At 48.0% G+C, this 21,095-nt stretch overlaps 1 protein-coding gene across 1 annotated transcript in view; it reads left to right on the top strand.

Moving 5' to 3' along the window:
• The window catches only part of LOC311149537 (uncharacterized protein), a 41,877-nt gene extending 22,912 nt beyond the window's left edge, over positions 1-18,965 (top strand). Inside the window, exons 7-16 of the mRNA XM_084186715.1 lie at positions 6,113-6,611; positions 6,888-7,047; positions 7,264-7,380; positions 7,624-7,722; positions 7,920-8,073; positions 8,321-9,062; positions 9,240-9,393; positions 9,565-9,654; positions 9,756-9,951; positions 10,111-18,965. Coding sequence (XP_084042841.1) covers positions 6,113-6,611; positions 6,888-7,047; positions 7,264-7,380; positions 7,624-7,722; positions 7,920-8,073; positions 8,321-9,062; positions 9,240-9,393; positions 9,565-9,654; positions 9,756-9,951; positions 10,111-18,518 — 10,619 coding nt within the window. The 3' untranslated portion in view covers positions 18,519-18,965. The remainder of the gene's footprint in view (positions 1-6,112; positions 6,612-6,887; positions 7,048-7,263; positions 7,381-7,623; positions 7,723-7,919; positions 8,074-8,320; positions 9,063-9,239; positions 9,394-9,564; positions 9,655-9,755; positions 9,952-10,110) is intronic.
• The last annotated feature ends 2,130 nt before the right edge of the window (positions 18,966-21,095 follow it).

The raw sequence follows: 21,095 nt of genomic DNA, 5'->3' as shown, positions 1-21,095 counted from the left end.
GACCACAGACCACTTCTCAGTTCCTATGCTTCCTGGCTGATGTTTTGGTCACTTTTGAATGCTGGTGGTGCTTTCACTCTAGTGGTAGCATGAGACTGAGTCTACAATCCACACAAGTGGCTCAGGTAGTGCAGCTCATCCAGGATGGCACATCAATGCGAGCTGTGGCAAGAAGGTTTGCTGTGTCTGTCAGCGTAGTGTCCAGAGCATGGAGGCGCTACCAGGAGACAGGCCAGTACATCAGGAGATGTGGAGGAGGCCGTGCAGGACGTTTGGAATTTGCCAGAGAACACCAAGATTGGCAAATTCGCCACTGGCGCCCATTGCTCTTCACAGATGAAAGCAGGTTCACACTGAGCACGTGACAGACGTGACAGAGTCTGGAGACGCCGTGGAGAACGTTCTGCTGCCTGCAACATCCTCCAGCATGACCGGTTTGGCGGTGGGTCAGTCATGGTGTGGGGTGGCATTTCTTTGGGGGGCCGCACAGCCCTCCATGTGCTCGCCAGAGGTAGCCTGACTGCCATTAGGTACCGAGATGAGATCCTCAGACCCCTTGTGAGACCATATGCTGGTGCGGTTGGCCCTGGGTTCCTCCTAATGCAAGACAATGCTAGACCTCATGTGGCTGGAGTGTGTCAGCAGTTCCTGCAAGAGGAAGGCATTGATGCTATGGACTGGCCCGCCCGTTCCCCAGACCTGAATCCAATTGAGCACATCTGGGACATCATGTCTCGCTCCATCCACCAACGCCACATTGCACCACAGACTGTCCAGGAGTTGGCGGATGCTTTAGTCCAGGTCTGGGAGGAGATCCCTCAGGAGACCATCCGCCACCTCATCAGGAGCATGCCCAGGCGTTGTAGGGAGGTCATACAGGCACGTGGAGGCCACACACACTACTGAGCCTCATTTTGACTTGTTTTAAGGACATTACATCAAAGTTGGATCAGCCTGTAGTGTGGTTTTCCACTTTAATTTTGAGGGTGACTCCAAATCCAGACCTCCATGGGTTGATACATTTGATTTCCATTGATAATTTTTGTGTGATTTTGTTTTCAGCACATTCAACTATGTAAAGAAAAAAGTATTTAATAAGATTATTTCATTCATTCAGATCTAGGATGTGTTATTTTAGTGTTCCCTTAATTTTTTTTGAGCAGTGTGTGTATGTGTGTATATATATATATATATATGTATATATATATATATACAAAAGTATTTGGACACCCCTTCAAATTAGTGTATTCGGCTATTTCAGCCACACACGTTGCTGACAGGTGTATAAAATCAAGCACACAGCCATGCAATCTCCATAGACAAACATTGGCAGTAGAATGGCTTTACTCTAGCTCAGTGACTTTCAACGTGGCACCGTCATAGGATGCCACCTTTCCAACAAGTCAGTTCGTCACATTTCTGCCCTGCTAGAGCTTCCCCGGTCAGCTGTAAGTGCTGTTATTTTGAAGTGGAAATGTCTAGGAGCAACAACGGCTCAGCCGTGAAGTGGTAGGCCACACAAGCTCACAGAACGGGACCGCCAAGTGCTGAAGCGCGAAGCACGTAAAAATCGTCTGTCCTCGGTTGCAACACTACAGAGTTCCAAACTGCCTCTGGAAGCAACATCAGCACAATAACTGTTTGTCGGGAGCTTCATGAAATGGATTTCTATGGCCGAGCAGCCGCACACAAGCCTAAGATCAACATGCGCAATGCCAAGCATCGGCTGGAGTGGTGTAAAGCTCACCGCCATTGGACTCTGGAGCAGTGGAAACACGTTCTCTGGAGTGCTGAATCAAGCTTCACCATCTGGCAGTCTGACAGACGAATCTGGGTTTGGCGGATGCCAGGAGAACGCTACCTGCCCGAATGCATAGTGCCAACTGTAAAGTTTGGTGGAGGAGGAATAATGGTCTGTTACAGCATACAATGACATTGTAGATGATTCTGTGCTTCCAACTTTGTGGCAACAGTTTAGGGAAGGCCCTTTCCTGTTTCAGCATGACAATGCCCCCGTGCACAAAGTGAGGTCCATACAGAAATGGTTTGTCGAGATCGGTGTGGAAGAACATGACTGGCCTGCACAGAGCCCTGACCTCAACCCCATCGAACACCTTTGGGATGAATTGGAACGCTGACTGCGAGCCAGGCCTAATCACCCAACATCAGTGCCCGACCTCACTAATGCTCTTGTGGCTGAATGGAAGCAAGTCCCCGCAGCAATGTTCCATCTAGTGGAAAGCCTACCCAGAAGAGTAAGCTGTTATAGCAGCAAAGGGGGTACCAACTCCATATTAATGCCAATGAGATGTTCGATGAGCAGGTGTCCACATACTTTTGGTCATGTAGTGTACTTTGTATCCCTCATTTACTCAAGTGTTTCCTTTATTTTGGCTTTATCCTTTATTTCATTTACTCAAGTGTAAACTTGAGTTCGGCCTACTTCAGCTTCTCTTCCATTCAAATGTGCAGTCACAACATTACAGACCATCAGATGTAAATGTGGACAACACATCTGACAGCTTTGCATATCAACATACTGAGACATGACACACTTTTTGTTATTATGCGTTAGTGGAGACATTTTTTGTTTAGTTCAGAGCAGTGGAGCCTGGTGTCACTGGTTCAGAGATATTAAGCGCTTTAAAAAGCAATAAATCCCTTTGAAAAGGGCGTATGTGGCATTGATTCGAGTCAAACAGTTATTCTAGTGTCCAAATAGACTACAAAGTGTAAATGGGATAATTTTGGTCATCCGTGCATCACAACGGGTAATGAAGGTTGGGTTTACATTTGATGTCCATTTGACCATGGGGTGAACTGGTGCAGTGATTGCTCTCTATCCAATAGCATAGACAGTGAGACAGACCTGCCCCGCAGCTCCGACTTTGTTTACATAAGACAAGTCATCATGCATATTTGAACTTGAGAAATACTGCACCAAGCACCTTAGTTAGATGTAGAATTGCGCAATCTTAGATTCATTCTGGGGATTTTGAGGAAGTGAAATAGGCTTCCGCGTCTAGTGTGTCTCATGGGGAACAAACATCATGAACCAAAAGCGGAATCGGTCAGGAAACACACTTCCAAGACTGAAATCTCGTTTTTCTAATGAGTAACAGAAAAATACACTTGCCAATCGGCGTGTTCATTGGCTCTTTTAATGATGAACAAGCTTTTTCATAAGCCAGGAGTCATATCATATTAGCAATGGCATCATTTGCAGGAATTTACTTTGAGTGAAACATTAACATGTAGGTATGGGGAGGGGCATTTAAAGATCCCGGGCTGGGTTTCCCAAAAGCATCGTAGCACTAAGATCATCTTAATTCCATTTAAACTATACTGAACAAAAAATATAAACGCAACATGTAAAGTGTTGGTCCCATTTTCATGAGTTGAAATAAGATCCCAGAAATGTTTCATATGCACAAAAAGCTAATTTATCTCAAATGTTGTGCACAAATTTGTTTACATCCCTGTTAGTCAGCATTTCTCCTTTGCCAAGATAATCCATCCTCCTGACAGGTGTGGCATATCAAGAAGCTGATTAAACAGCATGATCATTACACAGGTGCACCTTGTGCTGGGGACAATAAAAGGCCACTCTAAAATGTGCAGTTTTGTCACACAACACGATGCCACAGATGTCTCACATTTTGAGGGAGCGTGCAATTGGCATGCTGACTGCAGGAATGTCCACCAGAGCTGTTGCCAGATAATTGTATGCTAATTTCTCTACCATAAGCCGCCTCCAACATAGTTTTAGAGAATTTAGCAGTACGTCCAACCGGCCTCACAAGCGCAGACCACGTGTAACCACGCCAACCCTGGACCTCCACATCTGGCTTCTTCACCTGCGGGATCGTGCCCTCCCGGGCCTACCCATGGCTGCACCCCTGCCCAGTCATGTGAAATACAAATCGATTAGGGCCTAATGAATTTATTTCAATTGACTGATTTCCTTCTATGAACTGTAACTTGTTGCGTTTATATTTTTGTTCAGTATAAATGGACGAAAGATGATCTTAGTGCTACGATGCTTTTGAGAAACCCAGCCCTGGTTAAGTTACCGTGTGATTGGGCGTTTAGAATACTAAAATGAACATGAACCTTCTTATGATGGTATAAAGGTCAGCCATTTTGATCAGTGTTGATCAACCATACATTGCCAGTGCTGTGATAAGATATTGTGTAAAATAATGAATTTGAAGAATGTATGTTTGTTAGCTAGCTAGCCAGCTAGTTTTAGAGGAATGATTCCATTCAAATTAACTGCCAATATGCCAACATTCCATTCAAACAATGCAGTCAATCCACAGCCCCATACACTGGCTAAAATCAGTTAATGATAGGACTTGGACAAGTTGTAAATGCAACAAGTACTGCTTGTATCATATAGCACTCTCAGCTTTTCAAGAAAACAAAAATGGAGACTATTTATACAATTTTTGTTGTTGTTGTTGTATAAAACCTGTATAAACTGTAGGCCTATTTATAATTCTATTACAATATTTTAGGTTGACAATTCTATTGCACAATTTCTAATATCACATGCCTTACTTTAATTTTCCTGCTTAAGTAAAATCAGGATTATGCCTCTACTGCCATTCATTCTATTTAGACTGGTTTGGAATCCTCCCTGACCTATATGGCTGCCGTTTTTCACCCCATTTTGGAACTTTGAGGGTTTATTAATTACATTTAATATGATCAGGATTATGGGTTTCCTACTTTAAAAAAAAAAATGTGATCATTGGAGTCATAGGTCATCATGGGTCACAGTACTGCCCTGCTGTCATTGCACAGTAGGACAGAGGGGCCCTGGCCCCCCCAATATAGGTCTTCTTTACCACCTTTCTTGCATGAAATGACATTGTTTCAATCTGGTCTGTCAGCCAGGTCTCATTTATTTAGATATACTTCTATTACATTGCACTACAAATTAGATTTTCATTTATACGTTTTATGATTTAGCACAGGAAATTTGAGGTTTCCGACATGGAGTCCCACTATCAGTCAGTTTACATGACAGTTGATTTGTCACTCAACTGCTTTAACACCTTCTAGAGACAAAAATGGATACATGAATACAAATGTATTATTGATATAATATCTTTATTGTCCATTAAACAACAAAGATGATTCTATTTTGGTGTCACAATACCAGCACCCAACTGCCTGAGACACACACACACACACACACACACACACACACACACACACACACACACACACACACACGAGAGGCTGAACCCGTCACAGGGTCAGCTGCAGGGCATTGCCTGTGGAGAGGGTGTGATGCCAGCAACCCCCAAGTTATTTGATGTAAATGTATTTGCATTGTAGTGGTTACAAATAGTATTTCAGTGGGCTATGAACAGTCCGTTCTTAAACCTGTTTAGCATAAATATTTTGGGTTTTCAAGGGACCATATCCTACTCTCTGCCCTTGCCTTACTGTTCTCAATCAAAAGACTTAGCTGACAAAGAAGAAGAAAAGTCACAATTTTCCTACCTGGGATTTTACTAGCTGATAACAATGGCACAACATCACAATGGGCTAACACAAAGGGGGACTCTTTTTTTTCTAGTAATGAATTGAGGAGCCATTAAAGCCACACTGTACAGACCATCAATGAGTGGGCCCCCAACAAAAACATGAACAATAGTGCAAATACATCCCATCACATTTTCCAATGCAAATACATTTTTATGATTTATCTGTAGTGGTCAAGGAATAACATTCCATGAGATCAACATTACTTTTTACAAACATGATTTGAAGCTGTACATCATTTGGCTACAGAGTCAAAGGTAATTGTTTTTGGTAATTATTAGGTCGAACAAACCTAATCTCATCACACTGTACATCTCAGCCCAAGAAATACAATTTTGAAGCTGATTCAATGGTAGTGGTTAATCACATGCGTGCACTGTTCATACTTAATTAACTGGCAATAACACACGTATACATATGTTGACAAATTGACCTCATGGCTTATTACACTGACTTCCTATAACAGGTTTTGTTGATTATATTCATAGCTACCAGATGCCATATTGACTTATCAGTGCTGATTCAGTTCCCCTGTTATTCTATTTTCTAACAGCAGAAAAGGCCAGTGAGCAGGTAGAGGTTGAGATTGAGCCCATGGCTCCTCAGACACATTCTCCAGGTAACTCTCCCTCAGACTACATCACTGAGTCCTCCCCTCCTCTGGGAAGTGCTCCAGGAAAAACCAAGAGACCAGCAAACAGCTGCAGTGTCTCCAGGAAACCCTCTGTCGATACATCCCCTGTCAAACAACCCAACCCCCCCAAATCCAGCCCCTCTCCGACCCCTGAGGCCCCAAGCACCTCAGCCTCCAGACACCACGAAACAGGGGCCCTGAGGATCGGCAAGACGTCCTTCACCATCCCTAAGAAGCAGCCTCAACCCCTCGTGACTCCCACTCTACCCTCACCTTCACCCCCCACCCCAATGAATGAAACAAGGATCCTGCCCGTGTCCCCAGCCCCTATCGCCCCTTCCTCCAGACCCCCCCAGCCAGCCAACAACCAGGTCAGGCAGAGCATCCAACGCTCTCTCACCAACATCCTGATCAAGAGGTGAATATAAAGAAAGAGATGGCAAAATATAGAAAAGTACTCTCACACACACACAGGATCACATTGATTGACAAAGAAATGGTGGCTTAGTCTGAGATGACACCCTATTCCTTATAAAGTGCACTAGTTTTGACCAGAGCCCATAGTTCTCGTCAAAGGTAGTGCACTATATAGGGATAGGGTGCCATTTCGGACACACCCATTGCTTGAGCTCTCTTTTGAATGTAGGGCAAAAATGTTATTAAAAGATGACTAATTACATTTTGATTTTATAAGGGTGTGCGACTGTGACGATTTGGAGAGGTCTGAGAGAGAAGTGGCAAAGCTGGTCACCAACATCGAGACGGAGATGTTTAACATATTTAACAATACAGATAGCAAGTACATGAACAAGTACCGAACCATCATGTTCAACCTAAAAGACCCCAAAAATAAGGTTGGTCGATAGACAGCAAAAAAACATATGCTTTGTCATATGAAATAAATCTAAACTCCACATATACAATTCTCTGTTATACAGCATTTCATTGAAAAAGATATGAAAACAACTATTCAATGTAACAAATGTGCCCGCGTCCTTACAAAGTAGACTTCTAGTTCACCATGTGGTAGTATGCTTCATTGATTGTCTCTTATTTGGGTGGGTCTCCAGGGTTTGTTCTACAGCGTCATCCGTGGTGAGGTCAGTCCCTTCAGACTGGCCAGGATGAGCCAGCGGGACATGCAGGCCACAAAGGTCTCAGAGGCGAGCAAAAAAGACACTCCAGAGGTACAGTATAATATAGCCTATGCAGAAACCTAATCTAAGCCAAAAGCGTATAATAATAATAATAATAATAATAATAATAATAATAATAAACTAAAGAAGACCATTTGAATTTTAATGTAATGTGCACAAGTACAATGAAATACAAAAAATAACATACAAAATTCACCATCATTCTTCACTGAGAACTGTATCCATAACTTTACCAGTTGATTGAGGTGTTGTCTGTGTGTCTTGCCGGTCCAGGAGTCTGGTCCCAAAGCCCCATGTGTGCTGCCAAATCCAGCGCCTGAGCCAGTGAAGGTTGATCTACCTAGTATTCCTTTTAGGCCCAATAGACACATGGTATGTACAACATGTATTGTCTACTCATACTGATGCAATAAAACATCTAGGAAATGATATCTCCCTCAATAGGTGATCAGTTCATCTTCCAATGTAGCATACCTTTTATTAGATGAGCATTTCGGTGTGTCTGTATCTATGAGTGTGCATCTAAGTGTAACGTTTTAAATAAATGTGTGACAATCCTATTTTCTCAGGAACAGAAGAGCACTCTCCCTGCTGCCCCTAAGGCCAGACCTAGCCAGTCGAACCAGAACAGCTCAGTCCCAGACATCCTCAGCTGCATGCTGAAAGACACAACTGCCGAGCACAGAGCTCACCTGTTTGACCTCAAGTGCAAGATCTGCACAGGTAAATAAAAAAAGATAAAGTAAAATTACAGTGTACACATTACAACAACATCCAACAAACACCATAATATCATGTTCGCCTTCTGCACTGTGTCAAACTATGTTAGTGAAGGGCAACAGGGTCGGCAACAGTGTTGATTTCAACTCCCAACGTCAAATGAATGATTTACTGCACTTCTATGGTGTCGAGCGTAATGATGCTGCTAACAGATGTTTTGTGTGGGTTGGTGTCTGTTTCTGCCCTTCAGGTCAGATAGCAGTCGAGGGTGAGGAGGAGCCTGTTCCCAAGAAGTCTAAACTCTCTGGGTCATCGTCATCCTCCACCAACCCAGACGAATGGAAAGACAGGCCATCTCGGCCACCCTGGATGTATGCCAGAACAGATCCCAGAACAGAGGAGAGAGGATGGAGAACTCCAGCAGGAGATGAATCACCCCTCCTTGCACCCCCTGACTCCCCCACCATGGATTCCCCTGCTTCCCCCCTAATGGAGGACGATTCTGTCTTAACCATCATGGAATCTCCCGCTTCACCCACAATGGAATCTCCCGCTTCTCCACCAATGGAATCTCCCGCCTCCCCCATTTTGGAATCCCCTGCCTCCCCTGTCATGGATTCTCCCGCCTCCCCCATTCTGGAAAACCGCAAAGCCAAGACACCGTCCAGAATGTATACCCCAGTCATGATCCCGGCTGTTTCTACGGTAACCATCACAAGGCGTGATCCCCGCACTGCTGGCAACCGTTCTGCTGCTATGTCTGGTGACCCCCACACCGCTGGCAACCGCACTCCTGCAATGGCAACTGTCGCCATGTCTACAGTCCCACCTCCGCCAGTCTCTTATGTCCCTGCGAAACTGAGCAAGCCATTCATGCCCTTGCCACCACCCCAATCCCTGCCACCAACGCCAGCATTACCCAAATCTATCCTGATGAAGCCATCTTCCTCATCGTTCTATGGTTCTTCAGGATCCTCTGCATCCTCTTCAAGGTATCTCCTCTCAGCTTGCCACCATCACTACAAGTGATCCTTGATAAGAAAGTGTTTTACGATAATTAGTGCATGTTCATTTCAGTCAGAATATAAATTATGTTTCCTCCTCTGTGCATGATTTACAGCTGAGTGAATGGGCAGTAATTGACTCTAATTGTGATGTTGTGTTTGCAGGGCTGTGAACTCCCACTCCCCTCAAGATGGGGAGACGACCCAGTTCCTGGCCAAGCAGGAAGTAGTGTGGAAGGGCTTCCTCAACATGATCAGCGTGGCCAAGTTCGTCACCAAGGGCTATCTGGTCTCCGGGCCTTCCGAATATCTCAAAGAGGTAACGAATATAACACATAATTATGCTACCGTGACTGCAAGAGAAAAATAGGAGAGCATTGTCAGATATCTTTAGATTAGTTTATTTATGAACATTTTAAGACAATACCTCTCATAAACAACATAGCAGTTTTGTCTATATGGATATTAACAAAACATGTATTTTGTTTAGGATCTGCCTGATACCATACAGCTTGGTGGAAGAATCATGCCTCAAACTGTGTGGGATTACATCGGGAGAGTGAAGACCTCTGTTACAAAGGCAAGCCCTCCCTCTGTCATTATGAAAGAAACTATAAAATGTAGATAGGGTCTGTGTATGTCTTTCTGTCTCAATGATAAGAGATTATTATTGGCCCACAGGAGCTGTGTGTGATCCGGTTCCACCCAGCGACAGAGGAGGAGGAGGTGGCCTATGTGTCTCTGTTCTCCTACTTCAGCAGCAGACGGCGCTTCGGGGTGGTGGCCAACAACAGCCGCAGCATTAAGGACATCTACCTCATCCCACTCAGCGCAAAGGAGTCCATTCCATCCAAACTTCAACCCTTCGAAGGATCAGGTAAGAAAATGCTGTCATTTAGGCCAACATGTAGAAGGCTACACAGATGGTGCACTGACATTTGAATGCGGGTATATATTTTTAGATGCTAATGAATCATTAGCATTATTTTTTGTAAACATTCAAAACTAATCTCCCTACTCCTTCTTTATTTAACAGGCTTTGAGAAGAATCGCCCCAATCTTCTTCTGGGACTGGTTATTTGCCAGAAACCCAAACGTGCGGGAAGCTTGCCACAAGAGGTTGAAGAGAAGAGAGCCAAGATCCACATGCCCAAAGACTCCAGAGATACTGGCCTCCCGAGACTCCCTACGCTGTATGGGTCTGACCCTAGGACGGAGGAATTCCTGCCATACGACCCAGCGATGCCCATCATGTCCACCCCTCCTGGTTCCCCTCCTTCCACTGGATCCCCGTCAGACTCCTCCTCCTCGGGCTCACTGACTATTCCATCACTTCTGTCCTCCGTTAGAGCTGCTCTCCCTGCTTCTGCCCCTCCCCCGACCACTAGCATGTCCACCACTCCCCTGCAGACCATCCTGAAGTCACTGTTTGGGAAGGACTCTCCTGGAGTCCCAGCAGTTGCAGCAGTGCCCCCTCCAACCACTTTGCCCCCTCCCCCAATGGTGGATCCGATAGTCCAGCAGTACGGGCAGAAATCCAAAGTCAAAGAGATTGAGGAGGAGGAAAATGAATATGATCGACCATACGACCCGGAGGAGGAGTATGATCCAGCAATGGGCTATGGACGGGTTGCACCAATTAATATAGATAAAATGTTTGAGGAGAATGCTGCTGCTCAGGCCACGTGTGCCGATGATGACGACGTGGCTTACGACCCTGAGGATGAGACTATCTTTGAGGATATGCACAATGATGGGGTCAGTGTAGAGAAAGTCCCAGCTCCAACTTCAGCTCCAGCTCCTACCCCAGTCCCAGCTCCAGCTCCTACCCCAGTCCCAGCTCCAGCTCCTACCCCAGTCCCAGCTCCCAGTCCAGCCCCAGCTCCCAGTCCAGCCCCAGCCCCTCTGAGCCGGACCATTACCGGTGCTGTGATTGTGTCAGCCGCTACTCTGACTGAACAACAGCGAATGCTTGAGGATCTCAACAGGCAGATTGAGGAGCAGAAACGGCAGCTGAAGGAGCAGGAGGAGGCACTGCGTCAGCAGAGAGAGGCAGTGGGCATGTTCATGGCCCACTTCTCTGTTTCCGATGCCTTGATGTCTCCCCCTACCAAATCTGGGCTGTCTCAGTTACAAACACCGCAGAGTGAAGGAGAGCAGTCTGAGGCAAATCCTTCAGTCAATCAAAGAGCTTTAAAAGGTTTCTTGAAAACGGAGGAAACAGAAGTACCAATAAAACAAGAGATTAAGAGCGAGACCAAGACTGTACCTCTTTCAGTGTCAAGAAATGTGGAAATGCCCAATGCATCACCAAAGCGGGTCAAAGAGATTAAAAAAGAAAATATTCAGGCAACAGACAATTCAGATCCTGAAGCTGGTGAGATCCAGGACTCTGATGTAGCTTACGACCCAGAGGATGACACTATATTTGATGAGCTGAAAGACACAAATGGAGAAGAAAAAGAGAAAGCCTCAACTCGATCAGATTCAGCAAGGCGTTCTGAGCGGTCTCGTGACTCCTCAGTGTCTAGCTCGTGTCGTGGTGCATCGCGCAATGACACTCCTGATAGGAGGCGTAAGCGTAGCAGCCAACCAGATACTCACTCACCAAAAAGACGGGACCGTAAAGTCAGGGACCGCCACGAAAGCCCTCCTCGTAGATCTGGCCACCGGTCCCCTGGACACTCTGATAGGCGAAGGGAACGACACAGACGGGGTGAGAGGAGCCGACCATATCACAGAGGTCGTCACCACTCTGAGCGCCCAGGCCGCCATCTCCCTCATAAAGAGCGTACTTCTCGACGCAGCTCTGGTAGCCATAGAAGATCCCCATCTTCACCAAGACAAAAACGAGATTCTGGCTCTAGGGGACTCTCAAAGGGTCAAAGGGAGTCTTCTCCTCCTCAAGTGTGGGATGACTCAAAGAGCCCAGAGGCTCCTGAAGACATGGGTCCTACAAGTCCAGCTCCAGCACTGGTCATGGAGGCTAATGACTCACCTCAGCCCCCTCTTGATAGACAGGACATTGATGAACCACTGTGTGATCGTTCTAATTCTGGAGGTCCACCACAGGGAGAGATTGAGGACACAGGCCATCAAATGCCCCATGAGAATCCCACTCCCCAGAAGCCTGCGGAACAACAACCTCCTCAAAGCTTGCTGGGATCACCACAAAGAGGGCCCAACAACCAGCAAGGCCCCAACATCCAGCGTCAAGACAATAGGGATAGGCCCTCTCAACGGGAACTACTAGAGCAACGCAGTGTACAGAGCCCATCAGACATTATGAGAGAAAAACAGTTTTCCTCACAAGGTCCTCCCCACATGGCCTCTCCAAATAACCAGGGTGAGCGGTCCAGCAGTTTAGAGAGGAAAGATCCTGATATTAGGGAGGGAAGGAGAAACCAAGGGCCAGATATGATGGGACCAGGGCCAGACATGAGGGGTGAAAGGAGAGGGCCGCAAATGAGGCATCTAAGTCCCAATATCAGAGGTCCAGAACCAGACATGAGAAGTCCAGATATGAGAGAGGACCACTTCTCACCAACAACTAACTTTGGAGGAAAGAGATCACCATCGCCCCATTTTAATAGTCCAAGGATCCCCTTATCCGTTCCAAGAGGAAATTTGAAGGATCAACAGGGATCACATCGTCCTGGTTTCCGCCCCAGGGGTCCTCGTACCTCGAGGTGGGTGCCACCACGGTCCCGGTTTGATGGTCCACATAATCAGCTAGTAGTAAGACCTCTAGAGCTGCTAGGAACACAAAGAGGCACCAACCAGCATCATGACAATGGAGGTGAGCCTATTCAACCAGAAATAAAGGACCAACACATTGTACGGAGCCCATCAGACATTATGAGAGAGAACCAGTTTTCCTCACAAGGTCCTCCCCACATGGCCTCTCCAAGCAACCAGGGTGAGCGGTCCAGCAGTTTAGAGAGGAGAGATCCCGATATGAGGGAGGGAAGAAGACAGCAAGGCCCAGACATCAGAAGTCCAGATATGATAGAACCTGGGCCAGACATGAGGGGTCCAAGGCCAGACATGTGGGATGATAGAAGGGGTCCAGGGTCAGACATGAGGGGTCCAGGGCCAGACATGTGGGATGATAGAAGGGGTCCAGGGTCAGACATGCGAGGTCCAGGGCCAGACATGCGAGGTCCAGGGCCAGACATGAGGGGTCCAGGGCCAGACATGCGAGGTCCAGGTCCAGACATGCGAGGTCTAGGGCCAGACATGCGGGGTCCTAGGCCAGACATGAGGGGTCCAGGGCCAGACATGAGGGGTCCAGGGCCAGACATGAGGGGTCCAGGGTCAGACATGAGGGGTCCAGGGTCAGACATGAGGGGTCCAGGGTCAGACATGAGGGGTCCAGGGTCAGACATGAGGGGTCCAGGGTCAGAAATGAGGGGTCCAGGGTCAGACATGAGAGGTCCAGAGCCCGACATCAGGGGTGATAGGAGAGGGCCAGACATGTGGGATGATAGAAGAGGTACAGGACCAGACATGACAGATCCCGATATGAAGGATCCAGGACCTGAAATTAGGAATCCAAACATGAGGAGTTCAGGCCCAGACATGAGAGATACAGAAATGCCAGGCCCAGATCCAGATATGAGAAGTCCAGACATGAGAGTGGACCACTTCACACCAACAGCTAACTTTGGAGGACAGAGACCACTATCGACTCATTTCAGCAGTCCAAGGATGTCCTCACCTGTTCAAAGAGGACATTTTGAGGATCAAAGGGGAGCACATTGTCCTGGTTTCCGCCCCAGGGGTCCTCGTCCCTCGAGGTTCAACCAGCCCAGGGGCTCATATCCAGGGCACTTCCCAGGGGGGCAACCACGGTTCCGTTTCGATGGTCCACAGGCAGTGGTAAGACCTGCTCATGCCTCGCTGGTAAGACCTGCTCATGCCTCGCTGGTAACACCAAGGGAGCACAGTATACAGAGCCCATCAGAAATTCTGATAGAAACCCAGATACCCTCACAAGGTCCTCCCCACATGGCCTCTCCAAACAACAAGGGGGAACGGTCCAGCAGTTTAGAGAGGAAAGATCCTGATATTGGGGAGGAAAGGAGAAACCCAGGGTCAGACATCAGAGGTCCAGATATGATGAGACCAGGGCCAGACATGAGGGGTGATAGGAGAGGGCCAGGGCCAGAAATGAGGGGTGATAGGAGAAGGCCAGGGCCAGACATGAGGGGTGATAGGAGAGGGCCAGACATGAGAGGTCCAGGGCCAGACATGAGAGGTCCAGGGCCAGACATGAGAGGTCCAGGGCCAGACATGAGAGATCCAGGGCCAGACATCAGAGGGCCAGGTCTAGGGCCAGACATGAGGGGTGATAGGAGAGGGCCAGACATGAGAGGTCCAGGGCCAGACATGAGAGGTCCAGGGCCAGACATGAGAGATCCAGGGCCAGACATCAGAGGGCCAGGTCTAGGGCCAGACACAAGGGGTGATAGGAGAGGTCCAGGGCCAGACATGAGAGATCCAGGGCCAGACATCAGAGGGCCAGGTCTAGGGCCAGACACAAGGGGTGATGGGAGAGGGCCAGACATGAGAGATCCAGGGCCAGACATCAGAGGGCCAGGTCTAGGGCTAGACACAAGGGGTGATAGGAGAGGGCCAGGGCCAGACATGAGGGGTGAAAGGAGAGGACCAGGGCCAGACATGAGGGGTGATGAGAGAGGGCCAGGGCCAAACATGAGGGGTGAAAGGAGAGGTCCAGGGCCAGACATGAGGGGTGATGGGAGAGGGCCAGACATGAGGGGTCCAGGGCCAGACATGAGAGGTCCAGGGCCAGACATGAGAGATCCAGGGCCAGACATCAGAGGGCCAGGTCTAGGGCCAGACACAAGGGGTGATAGGAGAGGTCCAGGGCCAGACATGAGGGGTCCAGGGCCAGACATGAGGGGTGATAGGAGAGGGCCAGGGCCAAACATGAGGGGTGATAGGAGAGGGCCATACATGAGAGATCCAGGTTCAGACATGAGAGATCCAGGGCCAGGTCTAGGGCCAGACACAAGGGGTGATAGGAGAGGGCCAGACATGAGAGATCCAGGGCCAGACATCAGAGGTCCAGGTCTAGGGCCAGACATGAGGGGTGATAGGAGAGGGCCAGGGCCAGACATGAGGGGTGATAGGAGAGGTCCAGGGCCTGACATGAGGGGTGATAGGAGAGGGCCAGGGCCAAACATGAGGGGTGATAGGAGAGGGCCCGACATGAGAAATCCAGGGCCCGACATGAGAGATCCAGGGCCAGACATGAGAGATCCAGGGCCAGACATTAAAGGGCCAGGTCTAGGGCCAGACACAAGGGGTGATAGGAGAGGGCCAGACATGAGAGATCCTGGGCCAGACATGAGAGATCCTGGGCCAGACATGAGAGATCCAGGGCCAGACATGAGAGATCCTGGGCCAGACATGAGAGATCCTGGGCCAGACATGAGAGGGCCAGGTCTAGGGCCAGACATGAGGGGTCCAGGGCCAGACATGAGGGGTCCAGGGCCAGACATGAGGGGTCCAGGGCCAGACATGAGAGGTCCAGGGCCAGACATGAGAGATCCAGGGCCAGACATGAGAGATCCAGGGCCAGACATGAGAGATCCAGGGCCAGACATCAGAGAGCCAGGTCTAGGGCCAGACACGAGGGGTGATAGGAGAGGTCCAGGGCCAGACATTAGGGGTCCAGGGCCAGGCAGAGTGCCAGGTCTAGGGTCAGACACAAGGGGTGATGGGAGAGGGCCAGGGCCAGACATGAGGGTTCCAGAGCCAGACACAAGGGGTGACAGGAGATGGCCAGGGCCAGACTTGAGGGGTCCTGGGCCAGACATCAGAGGGCCAGGTCTAGGGCCAGACACAAGGGGTAATAGGAGAGGGCCAGACATCAGATGTCCTGGGACAGACATGAGGGGTGATCGGAGAGGTCCAGGGCCAGACATGAGAGATCCAGGGCCAGACATGAGAGATCCAGGGCCAGACATGCGGGGTCCAGGGCCAGACATACGGGGTCCCGGGCCAGACACGAGGGGTGATAGGAGAGGTCCAGGGACAGACATGAGAGTTCCAGGGCCAGACACGAGAACTCCAGAGCCAGACATCAGAGGGCCAGGTCTAGGGCCAGACACAAGGGGTTATAGGAGAGGGCCAGGGCCAGACATGAGGGGTCCAGAGCCAGACATGAGGGGTGATAGGAGAGGACCAGGGCCAGACATGAGGGGTACAGAGCCAGACATCAGAGGGCCAGGTCTAGGGCCAGACACAAGGGGTTATAGGAGAGGGCCAGGGCCAGACATGAGGGGTCTAGGGCCAGACATGAGAGGGCCAGGGCCTGAAACAAGGGTTGATAGGAGAGGGCCAGGGCCAGACATGAGGGGTAATATGAGAGGGCCAGGTCCAGAGCCAGACATGAGGGGTCCAGGGCCAGACATGAGGGTTCCAGGGCCAGACATGAGAGGGCCAGGGCCTGAAACAAGGGTTGATAGGAGAGGGCCAGGGCCAGACATGAGGGGTCCAGGACCAGACACGAGAGATCAAGAGCCAGATATCAGAGGACCAGGTCTAGGGCCAGACACAAGGGGTGATAGAAGAGGGCCAGGGCCAAACATGAGGGTTCCAGGGCCAGACATGAGAGGGACAGGGCCAGAAATAAGGGGTGATAGGAGAGGGCCAGGGCCAGACTTGTGGGGTCTAGGGCCAGACATGAGAGGGCCAGACACAAGGGTTGATAGGAGAGGGCCAGACATGAGGGGTCCAGGACCAGACACGAGAGATCAAGAGCCAGACAGAGGGCCAGACACAAGGGGTCATAGGAGAGGGCCAGGGCCAGACTTGAGGGGTCTAGGGCCAGATATGAGAGGGCCAGACACAATGGGTGATAGGAGCGGGACAGGGCCAGACATGAGAGATCCAGGGCCAGACATCAGATGTCCAGGTCTAGGGCCAGACATAAGAGGTGATAGGAGAGGGCCAAACATGAGAGATCCAGGTCCAGACAAGAGGGGGGTTAGGAGAGGGTCAGGGCCAGAAATGGGTGGTCCAGGGCCAGAAACAAGGGTTGATAGGAGAGGGCCAGGGCCAGACATGAGAGATCAAGAGCCAGACATCAGAGGGCCAGGTCTTGGGCCAGACACAAGGGGTGATAGGAGAGATCCAGACCCAGACATCAGATGGCCAGGTCTAGGGCCAGACACAATGGATGATAGGAGAGGGCCAAACATGAGAGATCCAGCGCCAGACAAGAGGGGTGATAGGAGAGGGCCAGATATGTGGGATGATAGGAGTGGGTCTTCACCAAACATGAGGGGTCCAGTGCCGGACATGAGCGGTGCAGGACCAGACATGTGGGATGAGAGTAGAGGGCCAGACATGAGAGGTCCAGGGCCAGACACGAGAGGTGATGGGAGATGGCCAGGGCCAGACATGAGAGGTCCAGGGCCAGACACAAGGGGTGATAGGAGATGGTCAGGGCCAGACATGAGAGATCCAGGGCCAGACATGAGGGGGGATAGGAGAGTGCCAGGGCCAGACATGTGGGATGATAGGAGAGGGTCAGAGATTAGTGTTGATAGGAGAGGCCCAGGGCCAGACATGTTGGGTGTAAGGAGAGGGCCAAACATGAGAGATCCAGGGCCTGACATGAGGCGTCCAGGGCCAGACAGGGGTCAAGAAATGCGAGTCCCAGATCCAGACATGAGAAGTCCAGATATAAGAGGAGATCACTTCACAACAACAAATAATACTTTTGGAGGATCAAGGGGAGTAGAAAGTCCTGGTTTCCATGGTCCCAGGGGTCCTCGCTCCTCGAGGTTCAACCAGCCCAGAGGCTCATCTCGAGGGTATTTCCCAGACAATGGGGGGCAGCCACGGTTTGACGGTCCACGGCCAGTGGTAAGACCGTTGAGGCCTAAAGGAGGTTTACTCCCAACTCCCCCGGAGGGTCTCATTAGTTTGCCGAACAACAGCCCGGATGTTTTTAGAGAAGACCAGTGGCGGAGTAGTCACTCGCCTGATACGAGGAGAACAAGCCTACCCATAGAGGACTGTGAAATGAGAAACTATGGAGACAGAGAAAACAACTCTGAGGAGCGTGGCCGTGGTGGTAACCCCCGAGACAGGGGGAACTTCCAGGGCACATCGCCCTGCTTGTCCCAGGAGAGGCAGTTGCCTGAGGACAATGGGAGAGAGCGGGTTGGCAGTCATGGAAGACAGTGGGGCAGGGGGACAGGTAGGCCTGTGAGTAGGGAGAGAGAAAGGGTTAGAGGGAGAAAAGTAGACAGGCCCAGAGAGGAGGTAGATGAAAAGCAAAAGACACCCACAGAAAAGGACAGAGACATTGGCAGAGCCACAAGCAGGGAAGGAGAGGCAAACAGAGGAGGTGTTAGTCTGCACAACCGTTCACTCTCAAAAGACAGTGACAGAGACAGTTTATAGGATGGAAGTGGAAAGAAAGAAGAACAAATGGAGGGAAAGGGTAAAAAGGTTGAATCAACAGACCCCCCCCAGACAGACACCCCCCAGACAGACACGCCCCAGGAGAGCAAAGGGCCTGTTTAACTGGAGACTACTGTTAACAGAAATGCATGGACTAAGTTTGAAGTTGGTTCAGTTCATAATGTACTAAGTAGTCGTTTTCTCTACATCATAAAACACCCATAACCTTTTGAATGTCCCCGGGACCACCCATACGTAAAAATGTATGCACATATGACTGTAAGTCGCTTTGGATAAAAGCGTCTGCTAAATGGCATATTATTATTATTATTATTATTCAATTTACAGTTTTAAAATGGTACAAATTACGTGCGTTTCAGAATTTCCAGATTAAAACTCATGTCAAGTCAAACATAATAGATATGTACATTGTGTTTATGGATTTATGTTTATTTTTATAAGTCCAAACCTATTGAGCCATACTGCTGTCATCTGTTCACTGATTAGAAAGCCTTCATGTTGGATCATCTCATGATGATATGTTTTAGAATAAATGAACTTGATTTATTATTATTATTATTTTTTTTTACTCTGTTTTAATTTGTTGAACTGAGGCCAATAAAAACAGTAAAGGAATGATCATACTTGCATTTAATTTGAACCACAATCAATTATCAGCTTTGTCTGATTGCAATTTTGCCTAATAATTTAAGTATGCATACGTTTGAGTTTTGCTTGCAATGTAAGTTAATTGAATTGAATAATTATTGTGTAGCCTATGCATAATCAAAAGGTCCTGCCATATTATCTTTGGTCAAGCCTTGGGGCATTATTAACCTAAACTCAGGCCCACAGTGAAAGCACTTTCTCATTTATGAGTTTATCCACTCAGCTTTGTGCTGTAGTTCAATACCAACTCTTGCTCCTGTGGTTGATGCTTTGGGGGCCTTTGCGTCCCATTAAAAAATTACATGAAATTACACATTATACATGTGCCCCAATAACTACGGTAAACTACATAACTATCATCAGCTGCTACATACAGTGCCTTCGGAAAAAGTATTCAGACCCATTTACTTTTTCCACATTTTGTTATGTTACAGCCTTATTCTAAAATTGATAAAATAGTTTTTTCCCCTCATCAGTCTACACACAATAACCCATAATGACAACGGTTTATACTGTACATGTATCAGTCCCTGAAAAAACACTCAGATCCATATAGGGTCCATGTATCTGCCCAACCAAAAGGCCTATTGCACCTGTTAAAAGCAGTCAGAGCTCGCCATCTTGGAGTCCTAAAAACCTGAAATTAGTTACCTCTGGTTTGTTCAGCCATTCCTATGGGGGAAATGAATGGGGAAAGAATCAAGTTTTTGGGATAAATGCCGAAAACAAGGTTCACACAGGCGTAGGAGATCTTATACGTTTTGTTCTATGAGATAATATCAGTCAGTTAACATGACCTTTATGAATTATGAAGCCTTTAAGTGCTTTTTTTAATTACATAAACGCTTCAAAATTCACAGTGTTAGCTGATTAAGATTATCTCATAGAACAAAACATATAAGATCTATCTCCTAAGCCTGTGTTTACCACACACCTTACTTTCGCCATTTATTCAAAAATCATACAATGGCTAACGAGCAATGACATTACTATTGCTCTCTATTGGTTAAAAGCATAGAGTGAAATAGTAATGGCGTCTTTTTGTCGGCGCTAACTCCGCCATGGTTCCACCCTATTCTTTCCCTATTAATATTCCCCATAGAGCGGTCAAACAGTGAACTGGTTCCAATTGTTTTTCCACCATTCATTTTTCCCATAGGGAATTTCAGAAACACTTCAAATAAGGGCTGTGTTTTGTGTAGGCTTACACTGGCGTGACGTTTTGATTAACCATGTAAATCTTTCTCGGACAAGGTGACTAATCAATATATTCGGCTATTTACTCTCAGATTCGAAAATGCTAATTAGCATCAAAGTAGACATCATGCAAGACTTCAAATCCCTGCAAGCTCCTGCACGTCATCTCTAGCTTGGCACCTTTGCTAACAGGTATTGTGTCAATTTAAACTTGCACAAGACAGTTCACAGAATTGTCAATTTAAAGAAATGTAGCCCATTTATTCATTACTGAATTTAGCTAACATTAGATAGTTAATCCAGAGATTCTTACCTTTGCCTCAATTCGGCAGTCTCGTCCAGATCATCATGGCATTTGTAGTTCTTTATGATCGCCACGTTAGCAGATAATTAGCATGTCATTTTTGGGGGGTAAATACAGGTGAATATATTGATAAAACTCACCTTGTCCTAGAAAGATTTACACGGTTATCAAAATGTCACGCCAGGGTAAGCCTACACGAAACACAGCCCTTATTCTAAGTGTTTCTAAAATCCCCTATGGGAAAAATAAATGGTGGAAAAACTATTGGAACCATTTCCTTGTTTGACCACTAGGTTTTATTGGTATTATGACTCATACTTTGGTACTCTTGCAGCGTTCAAAACAACTGGGAACTGGGAACTGGGAAATCTCCAACTTCAGTTAATTCAAAACAACTGGGAACTCAG

Source organism: Coregonus lavaretus (genome assembly GCF_964263955.1).
Source record: "Coregonus lavaretus genome assembly, chromosome: 22".
Classification (NCBI taxonomy): Eukaryota; Metazoa; Chordata; class Actinopteri; order Salmoniformes; family Salmonidae; genus Coregonus; species Coregonus lavaretus.
Note: the sequence above shows the minus strand (reverse complement) of the source record. Positions and strands in the feature narration are given on the sequence as shown.